At 35.6% G+C, this 26,231-nt stretch overlaps 2 protein-coding genes across 2 annotated transcripts in view; both read right to left on the bottom strand.

Moving 5' to 3' along the window:
- Positions 1 to 20,050, bottom strand: part of LOC140162709 (low-density lipoprotein receptor-related protein 12-like) — a 31,306-nt gene extending 11,256 nt beyond the window's left edge. Inside the window, exons 1-3 of the mRNA XM_072185983.1 lie at positions 19,448 to 20,050; positions 6,039 to 6,125; positions 4,478 to 4,591 (exon numbers count right to left, since the gene is read on the bottom strand). Coding sequence (XP_072042084.1) covers positions 4,478 to 4,591; positions 6,039 to 6,125; positions 19,448 to 19,883 — 637 coding nt within the window. The 5' untranslated portion in view covers positions 19,884 to 20,050. The remainder of the gene's footprint in view (positions 1 to 4,477; positions 4,592 to 6,038; positions 6,126 to 19,447) is intronic.
- A 4,536-nt stretch (positions 20,051 to 24,586) lies between these two features.
- LOC140161779 (uncharacterized) overlaps positions 24,587 to 26,231 on the bottom strand; it is a 35,078-nt gene continuing 33,433 nt past the window's right edge. Inside the window, exons 23-24 of the mRNA XM_072185078.1 lie at positions 25,292 to 25,374; positions 24,587 to 24,756 (exon numbers count right to left, since the gene is read on the bottom strand). Of these exons, the coding sequence (XP_072041179.1) occupies positions 24,594 to 24,756; positions 25,292 to 25,374 (246 nt within the window). The 3' untranslated portion in view covers positions 24,587 to 24,593. The remainder of the gene's footprint in view (positions 24,757 to 25,291; positions 25,375 to 26,231) is intronic.

Here is a 26,231-nt window from a genome sequence, read left to right as displayed (position 1 = left end):
TTTGCGAAATGAGAACAATAGTCTGCATATTTTTATGCAGCATTGTTATGGTAAATGATAGTACAGCTCATTGTTGCTAATGTCAAACTTGTCAAAGTGATTGTGATTGTATGATGAGAACATGATATAGTGTCCGCTTCATTTACTTACGTCATCAGCTAAACGGGGGGAGAACACGTACGCTTCAAACGGGGAAGAACACGTACTTTACCCACACAATTTCTCCTTTTTTAGGAGAAATACGCATAAAAAATTGCAACAAGTGTCAACTTGTAATGTAATAATTATTCTCTTCGAATAGAGATAAACTTGTTTTTGCAATAGACCTGCCCTTTAACTTAAATGTAAGTTTAACTCATGAATATACATTTCCTAATAGTAGTTCGCCACCAAAATTACAACTAAACCATGTGAGTATGTTTTCCGTGTTTTGGATAAGCACCCTATCCTGTTTATTATCCCTTGCCGTTTGTGCATCCGTCATAACTTCCACGTAAAGCGAGAAGTAGCATTAAAACCAGGCGTGTCTGTTAAATGTTCTTTGTATAGTTTGTACAGCTCATGCAAACAGTGCTCAATATGGGCCACACCCTTGTTATGGTTTTCAGAAATTACACGAATCAGGTCACTGCTGTGTATTATCTAAACTCAGGATAAAATTAATATAAAACTTGTGCAATATGAGGTCCAACTTACCAATTCTTAATCCAATAGATACAACTTTAAACTTAAAATCTGAAATTTTAATCTTAATTTAACTGAACAACTTTACAGTTTGTCCACTCTGAAGTACAAAGTGACAACGCGCGCGTAAACAGTGCGCAGTGCTGCGTATCTGCTGCAGGTATGCGTGCCTTCAAAGTCGGCACAATGTGTGCGTCCGCGTCTGTATACTTTGTACTTCAGAGTAGACTGACTGTAGAAATTCTATTCTATTATAGTTCTATAAGCTACCAGATGTTGGTGTACCCATTAATCAAACTTAGAATCAAGTACAATTTGGCAGCCTGTGTTAATATTTGAACTAGTGAAACATGTTAAGACTATTATACAAAATGAATGGTCACTATGAGGGCTCATAATGCACCCTAATATTTACTCCCAATCCAGGTTGTCCGATTTTATACATTTTGGCAGCCATTTTGAAATTTCAATGTCAAGGTGGCCATTTGAATTTTTTAAGTTGAAATTGGACAATCTTATCCCAATTTGTAAAATTGCACCCAGCCGAAGTTCAACTTTGCCACATTTCTGCCCATAGCGTCGTAACTTAAAGTCGCAGATAGGGCAAACTATACATTTTTGGATTCCTTATGACTAGACTAAAGCCAAGAATTTTCTGCTTTACAAATGCTAAATTCCGCTTTTCTCCGCTTTGTAATTTTAGCACATTTCTGCCATAATAAAATTTCACAAGAATTTTACTTTTACGGTAGTCGCCCTTCAACGTCCCCATTAAAAAACCCGCGATCATTGCGATGTTGCAAAGTTGGGATGGGTGATGATTGGGTATCATGACTGCAATGGGAGGTAGGACAGGCGTTGTACGGTAAATCTATGACGGATTTTACTTTATTTTGATGAATTTTGAAGACCCATTTCACTTAGTATTTTATTTATTTCTTTTCAATTGTATTTTTTTCCTTTTTCTAGGTCATTTTTGCTTATTTTTTTTCCTCAGAAATGCGCTTTCCGCTTTACCTCCGAATTCCGCAATTCCGCGGAATTTCCGCAACGCGGATACTTCTTGGCTTTAGACTAGACGAGTAATTTGGTTTATATTTAAAAAAGAATGGGATATTTTATAATTTCGACACCCCCCGGTTTGACCTTAATTGACCCTACCAAAAATGCCCAACACTTTGAAGAGGGCAGCCCAAGCCAAATCTGTTCAACATCCTTCACGCATGCCTAAAACACTTTCAAACGTTTGTTCCAAAGATTTGGACGCTAGACATTAGCACTGCACTCTAAATTTTGCAATGGATAATGTAGTTGTGAACAAATGGTTCAACCGTTTGTTTCACTGTCTTGATGCTACGTACTTTGAATAAACTCGTGTACATACAGTGCCTATATGACAATATAAATCCAATAAAACAGCCATAGGTGTCAATTGTCTTTTGGATAAGGGCTCGTAATTGGTAAAAGTAACTTATTGGCTATTTATATTGCGCCAACACATAATTGTCCCATAAATACAAACGCATACTTTCGGGACAACTACCGTATGTGTTATTGCACTAACACATAGTTGTCCCGAAAATACATTGTAATTTGTATAAAGAGCAAAGAAATTGTAATCTAACAATTACGGGCACTTTACCAAAAGACTTATTTTGACACATATGGTCATTTAATGGTAATTATATCATGATTAGCACTGCATGTACACAGGTTTATTCAAAGTACGTAGCATCAAGAGAGTGCAACAAACGGTTCAACCATTTCAACTTCATTAACCGTTGCAACATTTAGAGTGTGGTCTCTTACTTAATGGTTATGGTTGGCTTAACTTAAGATCTGTATTATGTTGAAGTCATAAAATATATTTTTGCTTGATCATGACATGTTCAATGATATTAGTGAATACACGGAATACACCCAAAATACGTGAGCTCAAGATCGCGTCAGTGACTTACTAAACATGAATTATAAACATGAATTAGTGTATATAGCGCAAGAGTGAGAGTTTTTCTAACCTTAATTTCAACTCTGAAAATGTATTTCGGAAATTCTAATATGTTATTTCAATAATTGGCTCACCCTGCCATACCTAAGTATGCACATGCACGTCTGATTCGCTTGTGGATTAAATACACATAAAAAATATCATATTTGCCGATGGTGTTTTTTAATCACGTCTTTTTTTACTCTGTAACCCACCTTTGCACAGTATATTTGTGTGGGACCTGGGAGCTGCACAGTATTTTTGTGGGACCTGCGTCCTGCGGGCACATCAGACACATCAATAATTGCATTCTGAATTATGAAGTATGTCCTTCTGATATCAAACATTTTTGACTGAGCTCTTCACTACAATGCTAATAATCCCAATAAGTATGATGAGGTGAAATAGTATCTATAATAATTAACTACGGTACTAAAGTATGCAACTTCGTGGCAAATTAAGTTCCGACGTGCATCTCAAAAAAGTGTTCTCATTGATCATGATGATGTTACGCAATATACGCGATCCGAAATAATTATTGTCTCAGCCTCGGTATCCATAGGGTCCACAACTTATAAGTTCCCCCTAAATACTTTTTAAAATAAATCGAAAAATATTTGATAAAATGCAAACGTGTAAAAAGCTTTGGGTAGCCGTATTTATTTTACACATATGGACCAAATTATAGCGTCACACGTCATTGGGGTCAGTCACAATGGCTCATTATGTAAAAAAAGAGACCGTTTTAAACAGCGTTAAAAGTTGCATCTGAGTCCATGTGTTTGTTAAAAAAAACCTGATTGCTATGGACTTATGTGCAAATTTTAAAACGGCATCTTTTCTTACACAATTAACCATTGTGACTGAACGCAATGACGTGTGACACAATAAATTGGTCCATATGTGTAAAACAAATAGGGGTATACATACCTTTTTACATTTTTTACAATTCGTAATATATTTTTGACTTATTCTAAAAAGTATTACGGGGGAACTTATAAGTTGTGGACCGTATAGTTGCTTTAGGCGAAGCGTCCAAACAAATCCCTTTTGTGAAAGGGAAATCCATGTGTCAAATCCCTTAGGCGTAACAGACACGAAAAAAACACATAAGGGATTTGAGAAGAAGTTTTTGCTGTATACGACTTATATTTATATCCAACTATATAATAAAGTCTGCATACGGGGTACACCCCGTCAGTCCGAAACAACGTCAATCCGAACCCCCGTCAGTCCGAAAATCTAAGTGAAAAAGACATCAACCCGAACCCTAACCCTAACCTTAATCATAACCCTAACTTCAATTAGATTTTCAGACTGAGGGTGGTTCGGATTGTCGGTGTTTCGGACTGACGGGGAGACACCGCATGTGCGCACCCGTCGCATGGAAGTACAACCGCCGTGTCATTTGGATGGGAAATGGGTACTGCGGCGTAATTTGCCAATAAATGGACATTTGATTGGACAAGCTAGTATTCTGCTTCCACTTGGCCAAAATACATCCGAACTTGTTTGCAAATCTTTTTATAAGTACATAAGATGTCAGTTTACGGGATTATTGTTCTCACGTTCATATTTCAATGTTTCAAAGGAAAATATGAAAATGGATCGATAACATGCTCATCTATCAGGGTTACGGTTACGTTCTTTAACCTAAATACATTTGTACATTCATTGAATGACCTATGAAAATTTGGGTACAAAAACTCATACTCTGTAACTTAAGGTCAAAGTTTGCCCTATTATTGTTTCATTGAGGTTATTGAATTATGCCATTTGGGATGAGGCCACTGTAGCGATACTTACGACAGTTAATCTCGTCTTCTGCCTGTGCCTGCGCGCAATCTTTGTACCCATTGCATACTGATGTTTGTGGAATACATCGACCATTGTAACATTGGAATTCATCTTCACCACATACTGGAAAGTTAAGATAAGCAAAATGTTTTAAAACTATCTGCAAATTGTTTGAATAAATTAAATTATATGTTTTTGCAATACTATATCACGATCTCAGCTTACTAATTATTGATTTGTATATCAATTATTCCCTGTCCCAATATTTCGTTACATGATGCTTGGGGTACTGTAGAATTAATGATCAAACTGAATTCGGGAAATGTTTCAGGACATGCATTGTTCTCAGGCGATCACAATCCCCGGTCACAATCATTATTTCGAATTATCACTTGGTTACTTTCACACGTTTATCATGATTATCTAGGGTCCATGAACAATCTTCAATGTTTTCCCCAGTATCAACAAAAACATCAAGGCCGGACCGGCAGGCCCGAGGCCGGAGACTCCAATAGTTGAGTTCTTCTTACTGCAGTTACTGTTCATTTTCCTATACACAATACACATGTGCTCTCACCGTCGACGTGTGACCTCTCCAAACAGTGTATGTTAGAGGTGTAGGGCATTGTCTAGTTAACGTCATTGTGTGAAAAATAACGTCATCCCTCTCCCTCAGTCAATAGAAAGGAATGTTTTTTCGCACGTAGACGCGGTACGTGAACGTGTGGCGTCAATTTGATATCACTTCTACGTATACCGCTGTTTAAACGAATCGAACGTTCAATATATAAACACCCGCCTTGGATCAGAGACCCGACACCAGGTTCATGGCGAATGGGACATCATCGCACTGAGCCTCTCTAATATATACTACACTTGTGGTCGAGTGCACAACAAGAACAATAAATATACTGATCTTCCGGGAATTGAACCTAGGACCTGAGCTGAATCAATGTAATAGATCAGACAGATCATTGGAGTTTATTCACGGGTTGTTACTCATGTCGTGTATAGTGAAAAGTTTACACATTTTCAGAAATAAATATGGCCATTATATGAACAATTTTATTTTAAACATCTCAAAAAAAAGTAACTAACCCCCCTTAAATAATGGCCATTATTCAAAAAGGGGCTATTGTATTGCAAATCTGTAAAATGCATTGGAAGCAGAATTTATTTCTGCGCATTTTGAAACCTCATTTGATACGATAGCCCAGAAAACAATAAAACACCGGTCAATTTAATGTACTGAGTTCCATGTTTGAAAGTTGCACTTACATACAATTTTTTACAATACAAAAAAACTCAGACATCATTACACAGATTTCCTTCCATTACACTGAATGCAAAATCAATAGAATTTACTGCAACTTTCAAATCTTGGGCTGCATTGATTTAAATGTACGTTGTGACGTCAATATTTGGTCAATTGCTACAAATGAGGTGTCAAAATGTGCAGAAATAAATTCTGCTTCCAACGCATTTTACGGATTTGTAATACAATCATCCCTTTTTGAATAATGGTCATTATTTAAGGGGGGTCAGTTACTTTTTTGAGATGTTTATTTACCGCAATTGGCATTTTCGGGAGGCGTATCACAGTAGCATATGTTGTCCTCGTGTACCGCACCTATTCCATCTGGACATGAAACAATCTCTGTGAAAATAAAAGAAAAAGAGAGCAAGAAGTAGATTATCACTTAGGCACAACATTTGTTTTTGTCCTATAGCGCTATCGGTGCCCGAAGAGGTACCGATGACACTTTTTATCGTACCCTGTTCAGTCTGTCCATACCCCATTAATTTATTTGGCACAATATATTTGATTCCGATCTTGTCCAAATTATCTTTATGTGAAGGAATCATACGCTTCTCCTTTCATTCAGCTTTGTGTCAAAATATGTGATTTATTATATATTTTTTTATTATTGTACTTTGATTATCTGATTTTATGATTCCGTTCAATTAAATTTCATTTATTCTTATTTCGGCCACATGATATCATCATTGTAGTACATATTAATATTGTAGCGTAAGTTAAATTTCCATCTTGTTCAGATTGGGTGCCACAAGCTTCACGCTCTGCGTCTTCATGGTCTTTGCGGCATCCACATCTCTTCACTTCATGTTCTTATATTGTATTTCTATAATAATTATCATTAAGTATTTCTTATCTTGCATTTCCATTTGTATAACTTTTTGTGAATTGAGAAAACAAATAAACCTTGAACTTGAACCCTGAATATTTTTAGAGTGCATTTGGTTTTTATTTAAATGAAAAACGATAACACTATGCAACTCTTAAATATTATGCTTGATACAATTTATTTTATCTCCAGGGAGCGATGTTAAGAGTCATCGGTACCTAACCGGGCACCGATAGTTCTATAGGACCAAATTGAACGTGGTGCCTTATAGGGCTTGCTTTTGCTGAGGATGTTTCATTTATTCTATTCTTAGCTAAAACTAAAAAGGGTGTCGGACAGACAAAGTAAGAAAGCACGTAGCACGAACAATGTGAAAATTTGGGATGTTGGCTTCAAAAATTTAGAATTAGTGTGTTTGGAGTAAGCATAAATTTAATCTGATATAAACCTCGAAAATAGAAAATGTGGAAGCAAGTCGGAAACCATTAACATATGAATACGTGAGACAGAGCAATGTGAGTTGCCCTAGTTTTATTTATTTATTTTGAACAGAAAAAAATGCAGGTTTTCTAAAAGCTTCTGAATCACCCTGTATTGACGGAAGTAGTCCTATGTTTTAAATTTAGAGAATAATCATTTATACCAGATTAGCTGTAAGCTTACCAATTTCCATAAAGCTCTTTTCTATACATGTATACGAGAGAATTTCTGGGAAACTTGAAAAAATCATTATGTCTTTCTGTCCTTTTTGGCCTTATAACCTTCATTCTGAACTTCAATTCAAATAAATCTCAAGGAACGATAACTAAATTAAAAATACGTGTTTGGGGTTCGAGCAAACTGACGTATGGAAATTTTGAGAGAGAAAAAAATCGGGACTCAGCGGGGATTGAACCCGGTCGCTGGAGTACCGGTCCAGAATCAATACCACTGCGCTACCTGAGTTCACAGTCGGTACTCGGGCAATCCCAACTTAAGCATATTAAGTCCCCATGATAACTCTCTCATTGTGTCTCAGCGGCCAATCATATTCATAATATTAAATAATGATGAAGGGGCTGCCTATATGCTTCACAATAGCGTAAGACAATGGGAGACATAAAATACATGCGAGGACGGGGACTTAAGTTGAGCTTGCTCGAGTAGGTACCGACTGTGAACTCAGGTAGTGCAGTGTTTAGACTTTGGTCCGGTAATCTAGCGACCGGCGGTTCAATCCCCGTTGAGTCCTGATTTTGTATCTCTCAAAATTTTCATATGTTAGTTTGCTCGAGCCCCAAACACGTCATTTAAATCAAAATTTCTCGGGCTTGGAATCGTTTATTTCTGATCCTCGCATGTATTAATTTGTGCAATGTCCGAGTCTAGTACATTTAAATTGCATTTTTTGTTTTCATATTAAAAATATAAACAAATTAAATTTACAAGATTTCAAATTAATTGGTGCCTAAAGCACAATGATATCCTTTAATATTTAATTTGATAAATTTTGAAATTTAAAGTGTTCGATGGTGTATAAAGTAGGCGGCCCTGTACACACACAAAATCGTAGCTATATATTCCAAAGAATACAAAACAATGCCACATTTTGCAGCGTGTTGTCTGACTGCTTGGATGCAAACATAATGCATAAATTGTATTAATGAAAATTACTACGGATTTCGCTGTCAAATGCACGACTAGACTTTTATCAATTCACCATGCAACTTCCGTGAGATATGGGTTTATGTTTGAGGTTCCGACGTATGGGACACTACTACGGATATTCTATTACATTAATGACTCTATTAAAATATGACATAGGCCAATACTTAAACTCTCTGTGCGAATATTGATATAAATACAGTAGCTTAAGAAGATTTTCAACCGGGGGAGGGCTGACAAAATGAGCACTTGTTGATGACCATTCTAGGGGGTGGGGGGATGATAGTTAATCATATTACATCATCACCTCTACGGCGAATTGTAATAATATTCCAGAAAAATACAACACTAAAATTTTTGGAATTAAAAAAATATTATCTTGTTTTGCCAAATGAAACATAGATAAATCCTAATCCTTTATTTAGTTCGAACTGGCAAGTCACATTTTTAATTTTTGGTCAGGTTTGGAAATAAGGCTAAACCACATGCGGTTTTTAGGGCGTTTTTCGAATGCTGTGACAATCAAGCCGATAGACTTGTACAAAGACCAATTTCAAGTTATGCATTCTAACTTTGAGAAAACGTATTTTCTAATTTTTTTCATAAACCAATTATCAAAACTTAACATAATATATTAAAATTTTGAGCTAACTCTTAACCCTTGGCCTATACTAAAGATTTTGAATATTTACCCCTGTGTATGCCCTGTGCCAAGTCTATTATGACTATTGGAAATAAGACATGCAAAATTGCATGTTTTGGCCCATTTTCTCTCAAATTGCCGATATTAAAATTCGACATTTATTGCCAGTTAGAATCAACTAAAGGATTAGGATTTAGGTATGTCTCATTCGGCAAAACAGGGTAATAGTTTTAATCCAAAAAAATAGTTCTGAATTTTTCTGGAATAGGGAGTAATCCTGTTACATCAGCTCTACAGTGAATGTTAACAAAATGTAATTTTCAACAGAGAAATGTTTGAAGCTATGATGCATGTGGAGGAGGGTGCAGGGGATGCGTTTTGATTCCTGAGACAAATTTATAAAAAAATTTAATTCCTTCCGTTCTTGAGGGGAAGGGGTGGGGGGTAAACAAAGAACAGTGACACGAGAGTTGGGGTGTGTTTGGTTAAATTAACTAAATGTATATAACATAGCCTGAATTTTCAAGGGACCCTGCAATTACTCATCATTCATGTAGACCTGGTAAACTCGAATATGAAATTGAAATTGAAGTTTGCGTGAAATAAGGAAGGCAGTGCTAAGTCTTAACGGTAATCGTTTTGGTAAAACCTATCAAGATATGTCTCCAAATATTACGAAAAACAGGTTGCTTGTGATATGTCGCATCCCATCAAACACAAAAACGTTTTAAAAATATTTTAAATAAGTTATATTTTGGCTTTTGGTGTAGGTACAAACGTTTTAATAACATTAAAATGTCGGGTTTTCAAAAAATGTTATTGTAAACTATTTTTGCAAACATTTTTTCCAAATATTGTGTCAATACTTAAATAACATTATGTTAAAATATTTGAACCCAGCAAACACAGAAATGTTCTTCAAATGTTTTTTTCAAAACCTTTTAATAACATTTAAATGTCGGGTTATATAAAGGTCATGAAAACGTTTTTAAAATATTTTGGCAAACATTTTTCGCAAAATATTTTTTAACCCCAGAATAACATTCTGTTTAGAATGTTTTGTATCAAGTTTTCAAGAATGTTTTTGGAATGTTATTAAAACGTGTTTATACCCTTCATATAACCCGACATTTAAACGTTGTCTGTAAAACATGTTTGTTTGCTAAGCAGTAGATTATCAAAAAACGCTTTTTAAGGTTATGAAAACGTTTTATACTCTTAATGCATGTATACCCTTTATATAACCCGACATTTAAACGTATTCTGACAATCTTTTTATAACCTTTTGCGAATGATGTCGAAAACGTTTTGTGTTTGCTGGGATACAATTGCGATTAAAAGGACACATTCGTGAATAATGGCCGATAAAGTAATATCTTGCTTTAATATATAAGGGCGGGGTGGGAGTTTCATTAAACAACCTTCAACCAATTTCTCATTCTCCCCTCTCGTCCGCTGGAAATATTTAGATCCCCCCCTTGGTTTCATCTTTTTCTCCATTTAAAACTTAACACCCCAACCATATGGTTTAGGAAACATTCAGACCCCCTTGTGACCTCCAATAATGCATACCCCCCCCTTAGAAACTACCACTCCACCGGCGTAAATAGTGAAACAATTTTTATGCCGCCTAAACGCGATTTGCTTGGGTCAAAACGTTTTAATAACATTTCAAAATGTCTGATTATACATATAAAGGTCATAAAAAATATTTTGAAAACATTTTATATGAAAACACACAGTAGTCCGTATACCTTCCTCGGGTCAGTATATATGGGACAAATAAAGCTGACACAAAAGAAGAATGGTATGGGTCTATGAGCCTTGATATATATTCATTTCTTCCCCATGTGCATGGTTTTCTCTGCTCTGGGGGGAAAAACGACCCAAACTTTTGTTAATAGTTATGCATGTCCTTTACTCAAGAACAGCAAGATTTATGGAAATATATAAATGCGAATATTGGCTCCCTTGATTTATTTCCTATAAAAACAAATTACTTAATATTAAAATATTTTCAACTTTTTTATGCTTCATTGTATTTTTTCAGTTATAGTTATATGGCTATAAAACTGGAAAAATGTGGTATCTGTCATCCCGCTCTCCAGAAGAGGAACAAATTGCAATTGAAAGTTTAAAGTTTGACAATTGTGTTCTAATTGGCGGAATAAATCAATTTACATCGGTGACACACTTACCTTGTTAACCAACCATCCTGTGAAGACACCACACGTCAGTCATAACAGATTACTGTGGACGTTAATAGGTATGATCACCTGCTTGCTATGGGATATTAAACGGTATTTTAACAAGTCCAAGTACAACCCACTAATGCAGCCCACTTCTACGTATATAACTTCCGGCCAATTAACCATTTACATGCTAAGGGTCGCTACAGGCTTCTTTATAGTTCGATGTAACATGTCTTGGTTATTGCTATTCTATTTCCATTAATGTTTAACTTCTAACGATGCTTGATGACGAGAAATCGATAATAATTATATTTATGCAGCCATAGTATTGGAAATATATGCATTTAACTAACAACAACCCAGCAAACACAAAACGTTTTACAGAAAACGTTTAAATGTCGTATATAAAAGGTAGGCCTATAAAACGTTTTAATAACATAAAAAACATTTTGAAAACTTTATACAACCCATTAAATTATAATGTTAGTAACGGTTGAATATAGGCTTAATGTTTACCAAAAATGTTTACCAAAACATATTTGGCATATTTATATGTTGACAACATTTTTGAAATGTTGTTGCGGTGGGGTTTTTGTGTGTGTTTTTTTCCGGTTTTCATATAAAACGTGTTTAAAATGTTTTCATTACCTTTATATAACCTGACATATAAATGTTAGTAAAATGTATGTACCAAAACCAAAACGTGTATATTCTGTTAACATTTTGACAAATTGTTTGGCAATTTTCTGTAGAAACAATTACTAGTATAGTCCGTATGTGTTCCTCGAGGCAGTCAAGAGAAAATCTAATTTTGTGATTTTCTCAAAAACTGTTGGATTGTTTGCGTCATTTGGTTTCTGAAAAAATGTATACATTTATTTACATGTACTTATCATCAATATGCTTAGAAATAGAACTGTTGGATTGGGATTGGGATTAGGATTGCATTATTTTAACAGGCTAAGGGTAATTGTGCAGGGGTCCTATTTGTGAGAGTACAGAATTAAGTTGGGCTGTAATTGTTGTTTTCCCATCTGGAGTGTTCCTAACTATAGGACATATTTCTCCCGTGTCAATCTACTTGCCCAATTTAGATAGCTACCATAGTTTAAGTTTAAAGGATTTACGCAGTTTGATAAAAATCAGTTTATGGTATGATATTTAGAAAAAAATGCCAAACTGAAGTTACGTTTCTCATACAACATGCACACGAACGAACGAATCTTCTGATTCAGTAACACTATGCAGTGGTATCTTACATGCTTAACATATTAAAGCAATAATGTGTGATTTGCTTAAATATTAGATTCTTGAATAAAGAGTTTTAACTTCGACTTTACTCTATTTTTCGCTCACCTAAAACGTTTTCACTAGATCGACTACACTCTAAATTTCAAGGATTCCCTAAGTTATTGTGATTAGGGACCAATCAAGTATTGGCTTTAAAATTACATCTTACAGATTTAAAATGAAATCTTTAAGATTTAAAATATAAGATTAATTTTAAATCTAAAATTGATTGGTCCCTAATTGCAACCTTAAGGAATTATTTTTAAATCCTTGTAATTTAGAGTGTAGCGTCTTCAGCAGATGATGATGCTGTGATGGTATCTTGTCTACAATCAGGATATTCCTTACTGATGACTTCATGTGATTGACAGTATGACGTCATAGGATACTTGTTTTGAAATCCCATGTTAACATGTATATTGCGAGCAACTGATTGATTTAAGGTCAGCAATTATTCAAACTGTTGCGATTTGGTAGTTCTCAGCATCTTGCGAATGGTAATGGGCTTTGGTAAAAATTGCATTGATCATTTTATAGCTAGTGTGTAAATTCAAATCACAGATATACTTTTGTAGGTCTGGTGGTTCTTGAGTTATGTTGTTTAAAGAGGGCTGAAACAACAACACTTTTGTAAAACGTACATAACTCATTAACAACATTAAAACAAGCAAGTTTTCAAAGTATATATGATTTATAGAATGAACTTTTGCAAAACATCAAAGTGTTATTTTTCGGCTGTTACGACCAACAATATATAGTCTACCTTTATGTTTGTCTGTCTGTCGGTTCATTTAATGATTTGATTTTGTTTTACCGATTATTTGTTAATTGTTCTTCTCAAAACAGCTTCAAATCGGTCATGACAATGTCATTGTCAAAGTGACCCAATCCACTTTAATTTGGAATAGATATTTTAGACTTCCTTTAATGTTATTAAAAAAAATATGCAATGTTTGTAGATATGTTGACACATTTAATTGTTCATGATTGCCAATAAAGTAATCAACAACCTGTTATGATATTGAATAGTCGAGTCATTGAGCACTGAAAGTATAGAATTGCTGTATGATGTAAACATATCATTTTTATTATACTTTTGCTTTGCCATGGTCGGCCTAGTTCAACGAACCTTTTAAGGAAATCGCTAATCTAATTTCAAAAGCCGTGTCTATGATGAGCTTTGCGAAAGCATTTCATTGAATAAGTCATCACATGAGCTGCATAATGAATTCACTCCTTTTACATATAGCACTTGCAAAGGAATATTTTGCCTGAAAAAGACGTTTTGGGAAACCATTTTGGAAATATACCATTTATTCTTTCTGTCCGGAAATAGTTATTTTACAACCAGGGACGTACTTCATTAACTTCATTTAATAACTAATGTTCCCTATAATTTGAGTGAGAACAACTTGTAATACATTGCAACTGAAAACATTATGATTTTGCCATTATATAATAATATTTATTTCTTCAAATTGGTCAAAACCTATAAATAGGCCTAGGGGGAGGGGCTCTCAATGTTCAAGGGTTAACCACAATAGGTCGGTGGCCGGATTTGGACATGGCCCATGTTAAGGACCTCCGTCCTATTATCTTAAAAAACCATTTCATCAATTTTTGTACCCTGCCTTCTGCTAAGGATATAGATAATTGACGTGGCAATGGCATTTTGTAAACAATACCTAATTGTTTAAAATAAACTGTCAGGTCTTGTGATATTCATCTCGGGTTGCTTTTTGGGACACCCGGCTGTATAATAAAAGTATAGACTAGGCCCTATACATTAGGAGATTAACTATATTAACTCCGTGATATGAAGCTCAGAAATACCATTAACAACTCATGAACTACAAGGTATTTTCTTAAATCTTAAGATAGCAACTATTTAAAACTTTTGCAATCTGGTAGTCACACAGCATCTTGCAAATGGTAGTGAGCTTTGGCAAAAAGTGCATTATTTCATAGCGAGCGTGTAGAATTCAAATATCACAGATATACTTTTGTAGGTCCTGTGGTTCTTGAGTTATGTTGTAAAGAGGGATGAAACAACAACACTGTTGTAAAACGTACATATCTCATTAACAACAATTAATTAAGCAAGTTGTCAAAGTATATGATTTGTAGAATGAACTTTTGCAAAACACCAAAGTGTTATTTTTCAATAATATATTGATTTAGATAATGAAAATCGATTTTTTTTTGGCTGCTTCGACCAAAAATACTTCGTATACCCTTCAGCTATCATTTTCTGTCCATATCACTTGATACAACTGACAACAGGAAGAACTTTCTTTATGCTGTAAAAGCTGAGAAATTGAATCATGCTGATTGATTGTATTTTCTAATTTGTCTAAGGATCTCCGGTCAAGCTTTTTCAAGATTTCATTAAAAAAAAATAAAGGCATGCTTTTCCTCAGGGCACGTTTTAAGGTTGAGAAAATATAGTTATCGTTGAGTTTGCTGCACGATTGACAGATTTAACAACTAGCATCATGGCTTAAATACAGGGTTCGAAAGAAGTACCCCCCCCCCCCGAATCATTCATTTATCTTGTTTTAAAGATTGGAACACATACTGATATGCATCAAGTGAGCGCGTTTTTGTTGCTGACATTTATCATCTTTACTGAGAAAATATAGCCATTTATTTGTGACATTTTTTTAGTTGACAAATTTTAAAACAAGAGAAATTATCGTTTGGTCTTTTATTGGGGTACTATACCAAAATATCTTAGGAAAAAGGGGTTTACTACATGGGAGCCCTGTATCCCCCAGGCCTGTATCATTCTTTGCATGTTATAGATTTTTTTTAAAAGCATAATTGCGCTTGAAGAGCGTCCCAGACATGCAGACTGGTTAATAAATTTTCACATCAAATTTGATATTAACAAACCTGATTGGACTCTCAAAATAGTAAAATCGATGGTTTTACAGACAAAAACCGGTGTCGTTCAAATTGTCTGGGTGTGTTCTTTATTTTACCACCTGTTAAGGTCAGGGGTGGCGTTAGGTGATGGGATCTTTACCCCTCCCGGGATTAAGGATTTACCCTTCACTAGATAGGATGAGTGACTGGCGGTCACGGTGCATGAAAAACTGGCACGGTGACGGCCATGGATAAGTACTTGAAGTACTTGGTTTGGCTTGAGCTATTTTTCTAATGTTTTCACACATTTAGTTTTGATGATTTTTCTGTTCTTTCTTAGATGCAAAAAGCGTTATATAGTAAGAAAAGTAAGTAAACAATGATATGACATACCACAAAAGTAAGTAAACAATGATATGACATACCACACCCTTCCACACACCCACCACCCCATCCCCAATGCCTTTATCTCTTCACCCGGCTCTTCCCTACCCCTTCTCAAACCACTGAGCCTTCACCATACAACATGGCTCAACGCGTAAACATTTATAATTGTTTACAGAATAAAGTACAATACAACCTCACAGTGTACTTATTCAGGGGGTTTAGTCGCCGGGCAAGTTGAATGACCTGAAATGTTTGTGAAACTACCATGGAAGTTGGAGTGGCATGGAGTTGAACCCACACTTGTATTCCTTCTTTGGCGTAAGATTTGCCTCTCAGCTATTCTACTCCCCATTCCAGAAAAATATAGAACTGAGTTTTGGTGATTAAAAAAATATTATCGTGTTTTGCCAAATGAAACATAGCTAAATCATAATCCTTTAGTTAGTCCTATAACTAGCAATTAAAGTCAAATTTTAATATTTGGCCAATTTTTGGAAATAAGCGCCAAAAACATGCATATTTAGGGTGTTTTTCGTATGCTGTGACAATCAAACCCAAAGACTTGTACTATAGACTAATTTCAGTTTATGCATTCTAATTTTTGGAAAAGACATGTTTCATTCTTATAACCAACCATTTAATTAAAGTAACACTTGTTCCAAGTCTTTGATTTTTGTGACTCGATTGTCAGAAAACATGCCAAAAATGCATGTTTTTGGCCTTATTTCCAAAAATTTGCTAAATATTAAAATGTGACTTTTATTGCTAGTTAGGACTAACTAAAGGATAAGGATTTAGATATGTTTCATTTGACAAAACAGGATAATATTTTTTTTATTAAAAAAAAATTAATTCTGTATTTTTCTGGAATGGGGAGTAGTACATACATGTACATTTTAAGTACATATCATTATATTTATCAAGTATGCTTCGAGGTCTGTTAAAAATATCGATTTTTAATCATTAAAATTGGTATTATATCGCAAATTAAAAAAAAATCAGAATTATTTGATATCAGTAGGACATTCCTTGCATTCAGAATGCAATTTGGTGTGTCGGATGTGCTCTCAGATCCCACAAAAAATACTGTGCAAACGTCGCTATCCGATTCCTTAAGCATCACATTATTTATGCATGGTGAGCTGCGTGAAGGAAGCAAATGCACATTTTATTACAAACTGGCTGGATATCTGCATATGCACTTGTGTATGTGGTAATGTTTTCACATCCTGCCCATTAGAGAATGAATTTGGAGAAAACCTTCTGATAATTACAAACACTCGCTGAGCAGCAAGATCTTCCCTCTAAGCTTTTAATCCGATAAGCTGATTATCTATTTGTTTTCATGAATTGGAAGACATTCTTTGATGCATTACTGAGCTCAATCATCTGAAATTACTGGAGCGTGAGCCACCCAGGCTGGTGGCTCAGCATAGTATTTTATTAACAGAAGGTTTTCTCCAAATTCGTTTCCTAATGGCCCCTCAAGTAATAAAACTTTTTTTTCTATATGCCCCCTACATGACTCCCACGAAGGATCGAAATTCACAATTGGTTACGAACTTTAAAATGCTGACAGCATGTGTTCATTGTGTTGTAATCACAAATTATTCCATTAGCTAGTCTGCGTTATACAGACCGTGTACCTACCCATTACTACTTGGAAACACACACACTCTTGGAAACCATAGTGGGTTCTCAATTCAGTTAACTTTGTTTGAAAGATTATAAGAAGTTGACATGCTTAATAGCGAAAAAGAGGCATAGTTTACTAATAACCAAACACAATCCCACACCATAAGATTTAAGTTTCCCCCATACGTTACGCTGACACAATGAGTAGGCTAATTGAACTTCCTTGTAGCTCCCATCCATAATTTGGGAGGGGGCACAAATACCTTAGAGAAAGGTTTTATCAATCAGATAATATCATGGGGCAGAGTTCGCAGCCCTTCTTAAGGCAGCTCTCACACATTATTTAAATGTTTAAGGTGGTACTACACGCCTTGATAAATTTGTGACTAATTTTGCATTTTTCTCAAAAGAAAATAACACACTGGTAACAAACGTTATAATTATTATAGGGGCGAGGAATCCAGTTACTACACTGAAATTTCAGTGACTCAAGACAAGCGATACGTTATTTATGATAAGAAAAGAGGTACCGCTAGAAAGTACCTCATTTCTTAACATTCCGTAAAATTCCGTCTACAAGCATATATATGCCTCTAAACGATTTTTTTTTAACACAAGAGACAAGAGGCAGACACGCTCAACAAAAACGTTATTTGGAGTTTGAACAACTACATTACTGATAAAGGCTGTACAAACATGTATATTTGTAAGACCAATCTATTGCAATGTTTTTGAGAAGGGTATTGGCCTTTCATATCTTTCGTTAAAAAAACCCTCGTTTAGAGGCATATATGCTTCTAGACGGAATTCTACGGTATATAATGAACCACTTGTCTTGAATCACTGAAATTTCAGTGAAGTAACTGGATTCCTGGCCCCTATAATATACATAACTTTTGTTACCAGTGTGCAGTTATTTTTTGAGAAAAATGCAAAATTAGTCACAAAATTAATCAGGGGGTGTAGTACCACTTTAAAGTAACATAAATGGAAGTACGTATTATAGTAACAGACGGCCTGTCCGAGTAATGCAGTTAGTTGTAATGAAAACTGATTTTAGGAGTCCCAAATGGGATTGGCCTAGGTAGGCCTATTTATGACTAAGTGGAATCAATGTCTATTTAGGCCTATCTCAAGTTTCACATACAAATAAGGTTGCCCCTATTTTTGAGTTTCAAATAGTATTAAAGGTGGTTTCTAGTTTAAAGAATATAACTATTTTTTTCATGAAAATTGATAAAGGTATAGACGAGAAGTATTTGGGCAATTCCAAGCGCATCATTGCGCAACGCGAAGTTTGCATATGCAAATTAGGAAATTAGGGCGGTTTGGAAAAGTTTCTCCTACCTTATAATCATAAAATCAAAAATAGTTACCATGCTATTTACCTATACATGTTTGGCGGGCAGCATTAAACAGAAATTCATATGCAAACTTCGCGTTGCGGAATAATAATTATGCGCTTTGAATTGCCCATTTCCAGAAAGTTTTTGTCTGTGAATATTGATTGTCTATATCAAACAATGTTAAATAATTTTTAATTCGGACTAAACGGACTATTCTTGTTTCTTTGTTAAACGTCAAATGAGTGAGTCGTCGTCAGAAGTATAGCGGCGTATCGGCCCGCGTATCGGGCAAAATATCCAAACGGGGCCGGGGGTAAATTTTGCAACATCGTCTAACTGCTTCACTTTTATGAATTCTTGAGTGGAACAAATCCGGCGAAGGGCGCGAATGTTACACATTGTCACGATACCGGCAGTAGGCCTAAAGGCCTAAATAGGTAGCTGGGGGGGTGTCTTCCTAAAGTGTACGGGGATGTAGCACGGTTTGGGGATACCTTTTCAACGATTTTTGGTATATCGATGGGTGGGTCACAATTTCAAGTGGAGACCAATCCACTCAAATGGGGTGCAGAGAAAGTCAGCAACCGATAAGTGGGTATATAGAAAATCAAGAACCGAATGTCTGTTCACAGGTTTTCGAAGACCCCCCATATCCTATATCCCTGAAATGTAGGGAGAGGGAGGGATCGAAGAGGGTTGGCAAGTTGCGTCCCTGCCTCCCTAAAGAGGTATGATACTCTACTTATAATTTTTTAAGTGTCCTGACTGAAATCTTGTGGTGTTGGTATTATCATGTAAGTACAATAACATCATCCTTACGACCTTACCTTCAGCAGGATACGCTACAACCTCCAAACTATAACCTTTGTCGTTATTCTCCCCATCCGACGTAAAATTCATCCACATTTTAGATCCTGTAGAAGCAAAGGCTCTATTCGCTGTAACCTGTCCAGCAACACTAAATATTAAACTGGTTTTGACGCTCGGATCGTGTCCATTTCCAATCTTTAATTTATCACAGCATGTTTCGGTTTTAAAATCTATAAATGTGACTAGTATTCTTGATCCGTTTGGCCCGGTGAAACGCCAATTACATGATGAGTTGCTGTTGTAATTGCCAGGATAGTTGGTACTGATAAAAGAGTATAAATTCCCGTACGTTAAAACAACTTCGTCATTTTCAGGACATAAATCCGAGTTCAACACTGCAGCATAAACAGGAGAGATAAATACAATTGCGAGGCAGAGTGTCCTTAGCTCCATTTTGGATGAATATAAACAGCAAATCTCTAATGTAAAACCAGTAGAAAAACACGAAGGGCGATGATTTAAAGTTGGATGCCCTATAGGTGCAGATACATTATTGGAAGTAGCATAATTTCTGGCATACTGTCAGACGTACAAATGCAGATGTTTTCAGTCGGGAGAGGAAAGAAGGAATAGAGAAGGAAAGGCGGTACAGTGTAACTTGCACGTTAAACGTCTCCAGGGGAGGGGGCTTAACCCCTACAACTATCTAGCGCTGCATATCGAATTGAGTCGGCAGGGCCAGGGGCATGCAATGAGATTCCGACATGTATTTTGATTAACTTTAATTTTTAGTTTTTAGTTTTGATGTGTTTTCTTGCAGTAGTTCAATAAAGGGTAACTGTTAAAGTGTACATAAACTCCGGATTTTTTGTTACTTATTTTTTTAAATTATAGAAAGTTTTATGTGTACACTGAAAACTTATATTGGTCAGCTTGACTAACGTAAAGTTAGTCCAGATGGTGCCCATCTTGACTAACGTAAGGCTAGTCAATCCTGCTTGACTAACGTGCTTGACTAACTTTGACGTTAGTCGAGCAGGCTTGACTAACCTGCCTGACTAGCTTGGACGTTAGTCAAGCCTGCTTGACTAGCCTTACGTTAGTCGCTCGACTAGTTTATGACTAACTTTACGTTAGTCCAGATGGTGTCCATTTTGACTAACCTAACGTTAGTCAAGCAGTCCTAAGCTAGTCAGGCAGCTGCTTGACTAGCTTGCTTGACTAGCGTGCTGCAAACCACGTTACTGGTAAAAAAAAAAGGAAAAAAAGAGACAAATGTGGAATTTTATCTTGTCTGGTGGGATTTATTCTCATAATTTTGCGTTTTGAAACTGATATGTTACTTGAAGAAACTCCTCTTACCTGGTTATCATGATTACAGCAAATTTATGACCACTTACCTTCTTTGGGAATTGAACTCGGACCTAGAGATTACAAACCCTCTACACTCACCACTAGACCACGGAGGCACTTACTACTCGTGAAACTTATTATCAGTACTTATCATGTTTAGTATGCTTACCTTAGATTTTAAACTCTGTAATAGCTTTTGAATATCTAAAATATCCCTAAATTACATTAAAAACCACCAGAAAGCTCTTACAAATATAAACAGTATAATCTTGTTAAACAATAATGCTAGTGCCAGGTTGTCAATCCTAAACTTTCCATTCCGACAATATTTTTAACTATAACTGGGGCAGTCATTTCAAAGCAATTTCCTATGTGTTGAACATGCATGTTCAAAGCGATTGCGCAATTTAGTATTGCGAAATGAAAGTTACGAAAGTCATTGGCTTGACCAACATAAGGTTAGTCAAGCCGGCTTAAAGCTAGTCAAGACGGCTTGAAACCTAAAGCTAGTCAAGCCGGCTTGACTAACCTAAAGCTAATCAAGCCGGTTTGCATCTTCAAGTTAGTCAAGCCATCGATATTGTAAGTTAGTCAAGCACCGCATTACACGTTAGTCAAGCAGGCTTGACTAGCTTATCAAAATTTCAAGTTAGTCCAGCAGGCTTGACTAGCTTGCGATACGGGCTTGACTAACGTTAGGTTGGTCAGGCGGGCTGGACTAACCTGCTTGACTAGCTTTAAGTTAGTCAAGCAACTGACTGACTAGTTTAAGTTTTCAGTGTAGCATTTAACGGTATTTTTACCTCTGACCATATAAACAAAGGGACGTTGTTATACATGTGGACAAGCTTAGAAATTTAATTCAATGAATGAAAATCACGAAATTGTCATTAATGAGCTGTTAAATTGGGGTTTTTTTTTGCGCTTTTGAACACTTTAAAAGTCTGGATTTTCTACAATCACGACTGGACAAAAGGTCTGGAAATCCGAACTGCTCTGCAACATTTTTCACCATTTTATGTGACAGTTCATTGGGCGCAGCTTCTAGTAGCTAGCGGACGCTCAAAACGTTGGCGTCATCGAGCACGACTGTAACATCAACTAACATGGTTGGCGTACGCACGCTCGCACTATACAGACGCCACATAGTTACACGCGAGAAACAGCCTCAAGGCGTTGACGTTACAGTCCGAGTGAAAAATAGGCCTATTATGGGGTGTGCATCTATTTTTTGGAATAGCCCATGACCCATGATAGTCAAACTTGCAATAATTATATTCACAACATTACACAAGGATATTAAATTACATTGTCTATGATTTTTGTTTGTTTTCAAAATATATGTTTATTATCCAAACCTTACAAAAATATAATATCTTTACTCTACAAAATAGTACTGTGCTTTTTAATTGCAACGGTATTGAACGAACATTTGGTCGACTGCCATTTGTATACGCTTTCATAATGAATATGCAGTTTAATCATTATTCATGAATATGCAGTTTACACCCCCTACACATGTTGTAGATTAGTAGAGTGGATCCCTCGCCTCGCAAAGGGCTAGACGAAGGTAAACATCTCAAAAAAGTTATTACTCCCCTTTAAATAATTGCCATTATGCAATTACGGGCTATTGAATTACAAATCTGTAAAATGTGTTGGAAGCAGAATTTCTGCTCATTTTGACACCTCATTTGATACGATAGCCCAGAAAACAATAAAACACCGGTCAATTTAATGTAGTGAGGTCCAGATTTGAAAGTTGCAACAATACAAAAATACTCAGATATCATTACACAGATTTCACGAATACAATTCAATAACATTTACCGCAACTTTCAAATCTTGGGTTACATTGATTTAAATGTTCCCTGTGACGTCAATATTTAGACAATTGCTACACATGAGGTGTCAAAATGTGCAGAAATAAATACTGCTTCCAACGCATTTTACAGATTTGTAATATTATACAATAGCCCGTTTTAGAATAATGGCTATTATTTAAAGGGGGATAGTTACTTTTTTTGAGATGTTTATTACAAATACCCATTCACAATTTGGAAAAAGTTAAGAATCAATCTTTAGGCCTAAACAATGACATTAAAATTATTTATCCATAAAACAATAATTGTTCCAGAAGAACATATCTGTAACTATGTCAGGAAACGGTGGCACGGTCATCAGATTATCTCCGAGTATAATATTGACTGTATACACATTTCATTTTACCACATTACCTACTATCCAGACTAACAACCATGCAAGATTATTTAAGAATATTGTACAAGTCTTACAGTAGGCCCTATATTATTATTTTTATTATTAATATTATTTTAAAACACTGGAATTGAAATTACAGATTTAAGTAATTTGAAGTTAGAGACATGGGTTAAGTTACCATAAAATAAACTAAAGTATGATACCTTCAAAATAATAAATATCATAAATTAAAGCACTGCAAAAACAGTTTTCAGCATTTAAACGCCTTTTAAACACATTCTTGCGTTCACTTTGGTGTTTAGGAATTTGACTATAAGAGCATACTAAATCCTTGGGCAGGAAACACCTCCTATGTGTTTTGGCCCCTGAACATGTTAAAAGCAAAACCTCCTATTGGTTACATTGGAGGTTTTGCTTTAAACATATTCAGGAATCAAAAACACATAGGAGGATTTTCCTGCCCAACGACAGTTTACAAAGTAAAGGCAAGAATGTGTCCAATGGATAAACACAGATATTTTGGAGTGTACTTTTAATGATCATATAGTTACCGTGTTGACACTAATCGACTACATTTCAATCGTATTTTTTCAAACAATTTGAGGACTTCTTAAAACATTATGAAACGAGAATCATAGGCCTATCGTCTTTTAGTATCTATAAGTCTACATTTACAAAAGGCCCTATCCATAAACTATATAGCGGAAAAACAAAACAACAACAAAAAAGTACCTTTATCACCAACACAAAATGAATCCTTTTCTTATCAAGGAATATAAACATACATTCTATATATGAACAATCGTAAAGCATTATATATACATTTAAGTTGTACAATGTTAAGGAGGGCTTGGATAGCGACGTTTTCGCGTATTTTTTGTGGGCCCTCAGAGCACATCGCACATGTTTTGATTTGTTGAAATCCGCGACATAATATACGTTTTTCTGGCAAATGATTAAAAATTTATATTTTTGAAATTTAACAGTCCGCGGAGTAAATGGTATAAATCTAACTTGATATGTACTTCAAGTTTATGTAGCTGGGATGAAAAGCCGTCCATTGTGAACATTTTGACCTTTCGTAAAGATGTAGATTTTTCCCCCAAAACACCTAAAAAATCAGGTCTAATATGTATATCTTCAGTATGAAAGGGGCAAATTTTCAATTGATGGTCGGCTTGTCATCACAGCTACATACACACATGCGTATTTAGAATACAACTCGATATGTCTCGGGTCCCACAAATAACACTGTGCAAATATTGCTATCCAATTCCTTAACACGCTGTTTAAAAGTTTAAACAACCCTGTTTACCGGGTGAAACTAAAGAGCAGATGTTTAACAATAATTAAACACGTTTTTATAAATTTCTTCAACAACCTGTTTAACTACATGTATTTTTGTCAACTGCTTCTTCAGTTCACCCTTTAATCAGTTTCACTACAACATGCTCATCTATCAGGGTACAATTCATTGACCCCAATAAATGTGTACATTCATTAAATAACCTATGGAAATTTGGGATGAGAATCATGAGACCATTGTGGGTCATAGTGTTTTGTTTATTGATAAATAAAAAAAAAAGTTTCTTAATTCAGTCGAAGATCGCCCTCTAGCGTTGCATCTCTAGCTTGGAGAGCTGCTTCATTGTTGGAGATAAGTTGTTCAACAGCAGTCTCGAGGGCGGCGCTGTCGTCGTTGGGAATGTCAGTGAAACCTAGGCGAAAATGCGCTACAGCTCTGGTAAATCCACTGAAATGAAATGAAACAACACAAATCAAATTATGACCCAAATCACGGACATTAATAAACGTAGTAGTTTATAATTTGTAGACATTTGTCTTTTTTGTTTTGAATGCATGTGCCTACTGTTATATTTAAAAGCAGGCCTATGGTTCGCCATAATAGCCTGCCACATAGCCTATGTATCTTTTTTTTTTTTTTAGTGTGTCCTCGAGTGGCGGCCCCAACGGTGTCAATAGTTTAACACGTCATTTTACTGATGGTACCCGGTACGTGGGGGTGTCAGTGCAATGGGGTATCTGTTACTGAGGGAGATAAAAATCACGCATCACTGATTTTGATACAGCCACTTACCGGGACGTTATTACACGCGAAGAACACGGATACTTTATCCAAAAATCAAGGTGATATTTGGTGTTTAGATGTTTAGTGGCCAATTTGGCATTTTCCCCTGTAGCGTAGCCAGCACACACAAAACAAAAAACACACTAAAATAGTAGCGAGATAAACTGGAATTTAACCTCTAAACTTATTATAATCATACCTGGTAAAAGATGTAAACCGATGCACATTGGCTCCACTGAAGACTGTTGACAAATCGGGATCACCATTGAAAAGATCCTTAATCTGAAATGCATTCAGAATCACACAATTGTCATGCATATCACATTATCATAGCATTTTTTTGCAGCAATAGGCCACTCCACATTATAATAAGTTATCTTAGACCCTGTTCACATTTGGGAAAAGCTTAAGGTGGAACTACACCCCCTGATAAATTTTGTGACTCATTCTGCATTTTTCTCAAAAAATAACTACACACTGGTAACAAAAGTTATGTACATTATAGGGGCAAGGAATCCAATTACTTCACTGAAATTTCAGTGATTCAAGACAAGTGGTTCATTATAATTATATGTTAAGAAATGAGGTACATTCTAGCGGTACCTCTTTCCTTACATAAATAACGTACAGCTTGTCTTGAGTCACTGAAATTCCAGTGTAGTAACTGGATTCCTTGCCCCTATAAGGCCAAATAAAAAAATAAACAAGTTTCACGTCCCTCCCGCTTCCTTTTTGAGGTTTCTTCAATTATTTTTTATTTTTGAAATTCAGTTATAACTTTTCAAAAAATATGTCTAGGAAGTAGAGATGCTTTTTATAGCCTTGCTAATACACAAGAAACACTTTTGGAAGGTTTTGAGATTATGAGAGGGGGCCTACCTCTCAAAACAACAAATAAAAAGATGCCTCCTCCTTTTTCCAGGCATTATTGTGTACGCTAAAATAGCTCTAATTATGGGTATTTACACCGATTTTGCGACAAAAAGTAAAAAAATAAAAAGCCCCCTCCTCCTCCTTTTTTTTCAAAAACCCGGACGTGAAACATGTTTTATTTTTTACTTAGCCTAATAAACAACACTCTTTGTTACCAGTGTAATTATTGTTTGAGAAAAATGCAAAAATAGACACAAATTTATCAA

The sequence above is a fragment of the Amphiura filiformis genome, chromosome 10 (genome assembly GCF_039555335.1).
Source record: "Amphiura filiformis chromosome 10, Afil_fr2py, whole genome shotgun sequence".
Taxonomy (NCBI): Eukaryota; Metazoa; Echinodermata; class Ophiuroidea; order Amphilepidida; family Amphiuridae; genus Amphiura; species Amphiura filiformis.
This window is presented reverse-complemented; position numbering and strand designations above follow the sequence as displayed.